Raw genomic sequence first — 10,433 nt, 5'->3', positions numbered from 1 at the left:
TGAAGAGGCTGAGCGATTTCCGGTTGATTACCTCCAACTTGAATCGGGGGTGGTTGGTCGATCTCTAATTCATCGAGCGGAAATGGTTGAGGCGGTGGAACATCATCATCGTCCGCGGGGAGAGGCGATAAAAGGGGTGGAATATCTTCGCTCGAATACCAGTCAAATGATGAAATCGAACTTTCACTTTCACTGCTCCACTTTAAAATTTTATGCGAGGGCCCCGCTTGATCTAGAAAAGGGTCGGGATTCTTAAGAGGAGAAGGAGAAAACACGGGGCATGGGGAATCGCCGCAAGAAAAAGTGTCTCTAACAAATATCGCGTTAGTGGAAGTCCCGGCTCGCGGTGAAACTTCCCCGGAATCCGCTTCGGGAACCGCTAAATTAAACGGAAGAAGTTGCGATGAAGATCTCCTTTTTCTAGAAGGAACTAGGTTATTAACGATTGAACCCTCGTGAAATTCTGACGTAATATTCAAATCGAGGGGTGAGATAATAGAAGTTTCTACTTCCGGATTCAGACACCTAATTTGATGAGTAAAGACGCGGGAATGCGAATCGCCGCGAGAAAAAGTGTCTCTAAGAAATACCGCGTTAGTTTGAGGAAAAGTCCCGGGTCGGGACGAATCTAGCCCTAAATCCGCTTCAGGAACCGAGTTATTATGCGGTAGAAGTTGCGAAAAAGAACTCCTTTTTCTAGAAGGAACTAGGTTATTAACGGTTGAACCCTCGTGAAATTCTGACGTTATATTATTCAAGCCGAGAATAGTATCTACTTCCGGATTTAAGCGTAAAATTTTATTTTCCTCCTTATTAAAATAGTTAGCGCCGTCGACGCCAGATGGCGATAGCGCTCCTATATTTGGCGGGGCAAGGAGCGAGTCTCTCCTCGCCGCGCGCCTCGATGCCACGTGCGGTGAAGAGGTAACCACCGTAGCTAGCCCACGTGTCGGAGGAAGGAGGGAGTCTCTCCTCTCTTCTCTCCTCTCCTCTCGTCTCCACGCGCCAAGGCTTCGGGCGAACCGCCCGCTGTAGTTAAGCCACGTGTCTCGCTATTCTCGGAGCTGTCAGCTGGGAGTTTTGACGTCTCGTTTAAAGGGAATTCCGCTAGCCAGTTTTCTTCTTCGGAAGGTAAAAATAAATCGTCATTAAGCGAGTCTAAATTGTTTTCGGGGGGAATCGAGGGTAGATTAGGGGCTCCACTTTCATCATTGTTTTTAAAAATATTCGTTCCTTCAAGTTCAGCCCCGATTGTTTCCCGGATAATATCCGCTAGTAAGGAAGTATTTGGGGGCTTAAGGCCCCGTGTTGAAGGACATTTATCGGGCGCGGTAGCGCTAGGGATAATATTTTCGAGGTCTACCGAATGTCCGCTGGTTTCGGCTTTGCCGTTAATTAGTAATGCTTTTTCAAGCTGAGAAAATTGCGAGAATAGACTGGAGTGCCACCATTCTGGGCTTTTTTTCCGGGGAAAGTTGAGTAATTTCTAGATGAGGCGTCGCGGGATTAGATCCGATTAGTAAAGTTTTTTCATACTGAGAATATTCGGGGGGAGTGAAAAATCATCCGTAAATATTTCAGAATTCGTAATCTCTTTTTCGGGGTTATTTAATTCGGGACTAGGTGATTTTTCCGAAGGGTTAAAACATTTTATGAATTTTATCTCGTCATTCGAAGTGGAAGAGCTGTCGTTTAGAGTCGCGTCTGATATCTTTTCAGCCAGGGGCACCCATAAATTATTTGAGAACGGGAAATCGGCGTCTAGCGAATTGTCATCGATGGGGCTAACGGGGCTGGGGTTAACAGGTAATTCGCGTGGTTGAGTGACCGTTGGATCGTTTGATTGGTTAGACCACATGTAATCGAAGTCATCATATTCCCCGAATTCGTTTAATACGTCGCGTTGTTTCGCGCATTCAGCTAAGAAGGTCGAGGTTTTAATCTCGGACGGAACATTATCGATTAGCGATTCCAATTCTCTTAAATTATTATAATTTCGCGGGGCTAGAGGTATAAGTTTAAGGTAATCAATAAGTTCAATAAAAACGCGTACCAATTCCAAATCTTTCAAACATTTAGGTAATACGCGCGGTAATTCGTCAGGACAAAGGGGTAACGAAGTCAAATAGAAAAAAACCTATATAAGAAATTAATGCTTACCGGTCTTATACCCGATTTAAAATCGCGCAGTGCGTTAAGGAAATTTAGTTCCATATTTTTTGGGTAAAAAATTTCGAATGGGGCTTTTTAATCGGGTCCCGGGTCTATTTATGGTCTCGCTTTTTAAGACCCCCTCCCCATCGGGGGATGGTATTCCAGACATGTAGGGGGGTGGAAAAATGAATCGTGTCTATCCAAGGCGTAATATTATTCAGGTATAATATTTCCCACGGTTTTTTGAAAAACAATCCCATTACTCACAATTGAAGCAGGGTCCGCTCGTATTATCCCCGTAAATTCATCGACAGCTTTTCTGATTCGTAAAATCTCGCTTTAGAAATTAAAATCGTCGGATTTTTTCACATTGTAAAAAAATAACATTCCTGTCTTTGTATTTTTTCCCCGTCCGCTAAAAAAATTCCTCCTTTTATTGAAAGTTAACCTTAAGTCGTAAACTCCCCGGTTGTATTCAATAACTTGGAGGCGCTTTTATTTGGTGAGGAAAACGGTCTAGATTTCTTGACAATCTCTAGCGGTAAATTAAGCGTGGGTCCAATGAAACTCCTTAGAGGGTTAACCCCCTAGCGGTCATCCGGGTTTCGACCCCGCCCCTTAAAATCACCGGTATATCTAGCCTCGTGAATTTACCGATAGTCAGAACAAGTCCAAGAATAAAAAAATATGGCCTCTGGGAATTCCCGAAAACGCTGGTAAGTTTTTCAAATTTTATTTCGCTTGATTATTAAATTCTAAGTTTTTAAAAAAAATTATCTAGCCGTCAACCCTCTTCATCATCGGATTCCTCCGATTCCTCCTCTAGGGAAGAGCTGGAGGCTCTTACCTCTATTTCGTGAGTTTTGATATTTATATATATTCGTTTCGTTATTGAAATATATATTTTTTTACCTAGTTATTCCCCTGCGAGCCCTGTTCCGGGCTTTTCTCATTGGAACGAGAACCTTCTCCTTCCTTCATCACCAGATGTGGTGATAATTTCTCCCAAGTAGGTTTTTTAAAAAATCTTTAACCCCCTTTTTTTAAAAAAATATCCTAAATCATTTTCTTTTTCTAAAAGCCCACTTTCAACACCTTCCCCACCCCCGGTGGCTCTTTCACCGCCGCCTGTATTCCTCGCTCTCCCGGCTGTTATTCAGGGCGACCATCGTTATGTGTCGGCATTAATCTCCCTGGCCGCCGTGTTACGTGGTGCATTCCATGCAACGCGTAACATGGCTGACTCTCTTCACCTATTTTCCCTCGATCATAACGAGTCGCCTTCTCTCCAAGCCACTGCCCTGGACTTTCAGGTGGAAGTCGGCCATGCCTGGGCGGCCCAGAACGCCGCAATTTTCCATATCACCTCGGTGATAACGGGAGATTTCGCCGAAACCGCCTTCGCCGCCGATATGGGGTATTTAAAAATATTAATTTTCAGATATAAATTAAGGGGTCTAACATTTTTTTTCGAAATCAGCTTAATTGTACCACCGCCTATCCCGGATTTCTTAAACGACCTCGAAGTCGCCATTCCTTCTCCTCCTATTATGCCTTCGTAAGTTCGTTTTTTAGAAAAAGTACAGCTTTTTTCTGAAATTAACTGGTTTTTTTTACAGCTCCGTCCTCCTCAATTCACCGCCTGTTTCGCCTCCCCGGTGCTTTTTCCACCCCCGGATTTAAAAAAAACGTTTATTTATTTATTGTATATTTACTTGTATATTTTTATATTTTTCTCAATAAAAAATGTTTTTTCCAAAAAAAGTGTCTTTAAATAATTCTCAGTAAGCTTATTTTTTTCATCTATTTTCACGATTTTTCTCCTTTTCTATGGAAAAAAGTCGGGTATTGTCCCCCTGCCGTTTGGCTCGCGGCAGTTTCTACTTGCAAGTGTGGGTGATTCAACCCCCGTGGGGAACCCCTTCTCTCATTGTCATCCTTCTAGTCTTATTTTTTTTTGACCGCGAGTGCTAGAATTCTCTGGCTTCATTTCGAAAATGTCATCTCGAAGCGAGCAGTGAGAGATTCCGCTAGAGTCGATGTAATCTAAAATTTGGTCAATTTTTTATTTTACATTTCTTAAAAAAATGATTTTCGTTAGTCCCGAGGAAGACCGATCGCATTCCCAGGAAGGGGAAAATGTTATCCCCCCCTCCCCTAATTCCGGCGACAAAGTAAGTTGAAATTGGTCTATTTTTTACAATTCTTTAAAAAAATGAAATACCATAGCCCCGCTGGAGGTCGAATACGTGGGGGATAATCCGATGTTGGATAGAGCGTGGGCGATCTATTGCCCCCATCGAAATTCCGGCGGAAGCGTGAGTCGCATTTGGTCTAATTTTTTTACATTTCTTAAAAAATATGATTTTCATTAGTCCAGGGGAAAGCCTACCACCCCCGCGAATTCCGGGCTACGGGCGTGGCCGTCCCGTCATCCCCGTCGAGATCTCGGCGATTCCCGACCCGTAAGTTATTATCCTATAAAATATCGGTTATTTTTTAAATATATTTTATCGCTAGCGGCTGTCAACTCTCCATTGGGCGGGGAGTCTTCCGACGTCGTCGTTGTGTAAGAAGAAATTTAACTAATCTAAATAAAAAAAAAATATTTCTTTAGCCTACAGCCGAGTTACCGGACGTCGTTATAGACGCGGTCCAGGCCATACTAGCCGCGGCGGCGGCCGAGAGGGCCCATTAATTTAAAAAAATGTCTTGAGTATGTCTTACTTTTTAATCGCTGCTCCGGAAATTTTATTAAAACCTATTTCTTTTTCCCAGGTAAAATTTTTTCAAAAAACAATCAAATATTCGTTCTTATTGCACATATAATTTTTTGATACAATCGGTGATGGAAGGGTAAAAAAAGTAGCCCCTAATATAGTTAGAAACCCCCCTTAAAACCTTTAGTAGTTATACTATATTCTTTTTTTTTGAAATTTCGGTTCTATATTTCAGCAGTATATTTCGGAATTTACTTTTTAAGGGTAATAAAAAAATCTTTTCCAGGCGTGATATATTTTTCCCCGGGGTGCATGAGTCATCCGAGGGATATAAAGATCGGGGATAGCTCCCGGGTTTGAGTCATTTCGTATTCGGGCTTCGAAGCGTTAAGATGTCTTACGATTTGGGTAACAGAAAACAAGATGCAAACTTTCAGCGGAAAATCAATTTTCGCTGGCGTTTAGGAAAAAATTCGTGTCTATCAATTGGCTTAAAAGGTGAGGACCTGGAAATATTCTTTTTCAACGACGTTACTTTCCAATCCTCGATATGCCTCCCGCCTGTAGCTTTTAATAAGATGTATCAAAATTGGTATCTCATTGAATCACATACTAGAGAAGTAGAAAAAAATAATTTAGCCTCGAACTCGCCAAAATTGGGGGTCGTACTTTTGAACTTTTAGCTAGTAAAGGAAACGTTACTCTTTTGGCGTATAAAAGTTTCGGGAAAAAAGAGGAATTCCAACTTGGCGAAGCGGGTATCCTAGCTTTAAATCTGTGTATTCACGCTGTCGACAAACATTTGACTGAAATTGAAAAAGAGAGGCCTTGTATTGAAGCCATGTTCGAAGTTCTCAAACTTCACGTCCAGCGAGTTGCCGGATACCCTGACAGCGAAGATTTTGAAGAGATCCTTTTCGGCCAAGGATATTCTGATATATTTCCAGACGTAATGCGTAAATTTGGTTGTTATTCAAGTCCATTTACCATTATAAGCGATTATACTAATCTAATTGAGAGGCGTAACCTGACATCTGCTCTTCAAGCGTATAACTTGTTCTTCTTGTGTTTTACGCAGTTACCAAGTCTGGTGTATTATCAAAATTAAAAATAAAAATGAAAAAAATATATGTCTTGTTATTCAACTAATATTAGGCAATTGAACGCGCGTCGTGAAAGAGGCTTATTCCTACAAAAAGAGCGAGTAACATTCTTGGCTTGCTATTGTCGGAAAAAAAGAGGGGGATCCCTGGCCCGTAGAAGTCAGCGGCTTGAACTGTCATTGTAAGTATCCATAAAACGACGGGTGGTGAGCGAGGCTGCGTAAAAACGCCGGAGGCAAGAAAAAAAGCGAGGTTAAGTATCTATAAATTCGGTGGATCTATAAAAATCGCTTTATAATTTTGGTATCTATAAAAAATGGTATTATGGATAAGGGACCTTATCTATATTCCTGTTTATCTATAAAATCGCTCTATAATTTTGCTTATCCTTGGCCAGGCCTATTTCTCTAATAAATAAGTCTGACGAACTTTCGAAACCGAAGCTCCTTTTCAATTTGAATGTGAAATTTATATTTGATGCGGAAAATAATGGTTCCTGGCCGTTCTTAGATTAATTCTTATCAAGAGAGAATAATACAATAACTTCACAATATTACCAAAAGCCCACTCGTGCAAAGTGTTTTTTGAATTATAATTCGTCACACCCGAACCACATAAAAGTGGGATTAATTAAAAGTTTAAAATATAAAATAGAAATTAAAATTTAGATAAAAAATTATTTCCGAACAGTTAATTGAATGTGATTATCCTAAAAATTTGGTTAAAATATCTTTCATGCCAATATTGTTAAAAGATGATGTAGAAATTATAAATCCAAAATTAGTATTACCCTATTTAAAGGGAATAAGTGAAAAATACGAAAAGACAAATATAATAAATAAACAATAAATTTGGGACAAAATTATTAAAAAGTTAGCCGAAAATTGAGAACGACAACGAAACGGGAATAATTTATGAAATTCCTTGTCAATGTGAACAAATGTATATAGGACAAACAAAACGGATATTTAAAAAACGGAAATCTGAACATTTGGAAGAGATAAGAAAAAAGTTTGTAAAATTGTTGGCTAGTTATCAATGTATGCTCTGTCAAAGGCTGTTTAATATGGTCAACAGAAGGCGCCAGGCGTGCTTTGATAAAGTTCCTTGATTTTCAGTCCCGTTGCCACTAATGCTAAGCTTTAAGCCTGTGCAGAAAATCTGGTCTGGGGCTCTATATTATTATCAACTCAATGGTTCAGTCTTTAGATTACACCTAACGGAAACATATTAACGGATTATACGGACAGTTGGATACTCAGAGTCTCGTATCACTCATTTTACAGTTGACACTGACAATTACATTTGTAAGTTCTTTTTCTTTTTTCTATTTTTATTTCTTCATTAATTAATAATACTAATCAGCTAGGCTAAGTAAGCTAGCGACTTATAAGGCCTTTTAACCAGTGGTCAGGTTATATTTTAGTAAAATATAACCCGGCCACTGGTTAAAATAATTTCACATGACTTTGATAATACATATAGTAGTTGGTTAACAAAGTTAAATAATCCTGAATTAAGCGTTTAAAATTGAAAGAACCAACCACGGTGGACGTTACACAATCGAAAGTGAAACTAAAACTTTATCGTTTCCCTCAAACGTTCCATAATTTTTATAATGTAGGGTGCACGACCACACAAGACACAATAATAATTTGTTTAGGTAATACCAAGAACGTATACATGTATAAGAACGTTGAACAAAATGTATCGCTTGGGCCATGATTTAATCGGTTACAGAATAACTCCGCCCTAAAATCCGCGTGCAGCGCGCGCGTGAACTAGAAACGGTTTTTACCTTTAGCGCGCCGCACGCGGTTTTTGGGCGGAGTTCTTCTCTAACCGATTGCATCATGGCACCAGGCGCCAATTTGATCGTTCAACGCACTTATACATATATACCCTTGGAATTATATTTGTTCTTTTAGACTATCAACAAGACATCGACTTGGTGAGTAGGTAGCAAGTATTATAAATTTCACTATATTTATGCTATTTGTAAATTAGATTATTAAATTTGGTGAGAAATAATTAAAAGCGGAAACACCTACTAAAAGTACTAATGTAACTAATCTTTTCACCTTTACTAGGAGCTAATGAGATAAAATAATAATCAGCTATGCTAATACGTGATCCTCGGCCCCCTGTCTTTACTCGACGATGAGCGGCGCCACAGCCCTCCCACGTGGTTTAAATTCTCCCGTGTCGTTGTTAAAAGGGCCTCAAACCTGTTGCATAAATATAATATAAGTATAATATTAACAACATCATCATTATGAAAAACAATGTCTCAGTGATATTAATACTGCTCGTGTGATATTTATTTAGAATAAATTATATTGATTTTCCTTCAATTAAAGTCTATTTGGTGCATAAAGAGTTTCAAAAATTAATTTTACAAATTTTATTTTTTTTACTTTAGAATGATGGCGCTAGAAAATAAATTCTAAGAAATAAATTAAATTTGATCGCTAAGTATATAATATTTAAAAAATGGAAACCACGAAATAAGCCACCCACCAGTCTTTCGCGTAAGCTCCTCTCGTCCGTTTGTTAAAGAGTAGTTAATATCCTAGGCACCTGCTTCTATAAACGGTTTCAAATCGATTTAATAAAGATATATTTTTTCATAAATGCAAAATTTAACCATGGTTAGTTTAAACTAGTAAATAGTAAGTAATATACTATAGAGACAGATACTTCATGGTTTAAAATAAACTTTTATTAAAAAGAATATTGGGGAAGCTTTTCGAGCCCACTCGCTCCTTTTCAACCCAGATAGAAATGGCGAAAAATCCAAATACAAACAGATAGCAAAATCAGCGTACAGTTATTTTTGTTGAACGCGCTCTTCCGTTTTTATGGCCTAAAAACCTTTTAAAACTGCCCCAATTACTCACTTTCACCTTTCCCCGTTTAGGTTCATACCCCCTCTGTCAGCAATAAAAATGCTTTCTTTGAAGGTCCGTCTGAACCAATTTTTTTCTTTTTCTAACACTCTCGCTTCTTCCCACTTGATGGCGTGTCCGTCGCCGCCAGAACTCCACATGTGTTCGGCTATCCCGTTCCCCTATTGCCCTCTTTTACACAATTCTTATGCTCTTTAATCCTTAGATTTAAATACCGTTTCGATTCACCTATATATTTTTTTCCGCATTTGCAACCGATCTCATATACAATTCCAGTCATTTCATCAAATTTTTTATCCGGTTTATTTTTAATTAAGAGCGAACCCAATGAACCTTGGTTAGAGCTAACAAGTTTTATTCCTAATGGTTTTAATTGGCGGTTGGTTTTTTCGGTTATTGATTTAACATAAGGTAACACTAATATGTTATCATTTTTCGTTACCGTGTAGTTTTTATAATTTTTTACAAGATTTGTCGCAAAAATGTCTTCTACTAGTTTTTTAGGATAATTACAATTCAATAATTGTGTTTTATATAGCGCTTTATCTTCTATAGGCCAATCCGAACGGGTTTCAATCCGATGTTTTAACGATTTAACTATTCCTACCTTTACACACCTGGGATGTGACGATTTAAAATTTATAAAAGATTGTGCATGAGTTGGTTTTTGGTACATTCTACTTTTTAGTTTGTCACCTTCCCTAATTATTAAAATATCTAAGAACGGTAACTTCTTATCCTTTTCTGTCTCATAGGTAAATTTAATGTCATCGTCCAAATTATTCATTAGTCCCAAAAGCGTGTCATTATTCTAATTTTGGTCCTTGACAATTAATATATCGTCCATAAATCTTTTCCAAAAAAATATTTTTTCGTTAAGTTTAAGCTGCGGATCCGTAAAAATATCTTCCTCTAAATTTTCTTGCCGAAGAAAATTTCCGGAATGTTTTCGACTGGCAAACTGCCGAATTATTAATAGGTGAAATTAATTTGCAATGTGATGTGGTTTCGACTAAAATTAAGGATACTCAGTCATCAAAATTGAATCGCTTGGTGTTGGAAAAAGTGGAGATACATCAAAGGGGAGAACGTATTAATCTAAATGCAGTCGTAAATTTATCGAAAAGAAAATTATCTGACACTGAACTAAAAATTCTGGCAAAAGGTTTTAGCTTTAACCCCGGAGTAAAAAATGTTGATTTTTGTGATATTAGTGCACAGACGGAGGACCAGTTGCGTTTTTTAAAAGTTACGGAAGAAGAAAAACAAGACATTAGGAGTTTAGTTAAAGGTAATTTTGTTAAAGTAGGAGAAAAAAATATGTGTATGTCTAAGAATGAGGTTTTTGTTTTAAATAAGTTAAAAAGGGATAAAGGTTTAAAATTTATAAAGGCCGATAAGGGTGGAAAATTGGTAATTATTGATTATGAAGAATACAAGGATAAAATGTTTGCGGTGCTAAATGGGCCGGACTATAGTTTATTGAAAGGAGACCCGACTGCTGGTATAGATAGGAAATTAAGATCATTGGTTAATCAAGCAGTAAA

General features: G+C 38.2%; 1 protein-coding gene across 1 annotated transcript; it reads left to right on the top strand.

Moving 5' to 3' along the window:
• Positions 1–2,634: 2,634 nt before the first annotated feature.
• Positions 2,635–3,844, top strand: LOC149927448 (uncharacterized). Its single transcript, XM_090159409.1, has 6 exons — positions 2,635–2,870; positions 2,936–3,010; positions 3,071–3,163; positions 3,236–3,571; positions 3,635–3,712; positions 3,774–3,844. Exons 1-6 carry the CDS (start codon positions 2,842–2,844, stop codon positions 3,835–3,837), a joined length of 675 nt encoding a protein of 224 aa, XP_090015535.1. The 5' UTR covers positions 2,635–2,841; the 3' UTR covers positions 3,838–3,844.
• Positions 3,845–10,433: the final 6,589 nt, after the last annotated feature.

Source organism: Leiobunum rupestre, chromosome 9 (genome assembly GCF_980474605.1).
Source record: "Leiobunum rupestre chromosome 9, qqLeiRupe1.1.hap1, whole genome shotgun sequence".
Lineage (NCBI taxonomy): Eukaryota > Metazoa > Arthropoda > Arachnida > Opiliones > Sclerosomatidae > Leiobunum > Leiobunum rupestre.
Note: the sequence above shows the minus strand (reverse complement) of the source record. Positions and strands in the feature narration are given on the sequence as shown.

Bases quoted from the DNA above. Each gene is read 5' to 3' on its own strand.
- LOC149927448 (XM_090159409.1), top strand. From the start codon at position 2,842: ATGGCCTCTGGGAATTCCCGAAAACGCTG. The intron at 3,011-3,070 runs GTGAGTTTTGAT...TTTTTTACCTAG, and splicing joins GAGGCTCTTACCTCTATTTC to TTATTCCCCTGCGAGCCCTG. The intron at 3,713-3,773 runs GTAAGTTCGTTT...TTTTTTTTACAG, and splicing joins TCTCCTCCTATTATGCCTTC to CTCCGTCCTCCTCAATTCAC.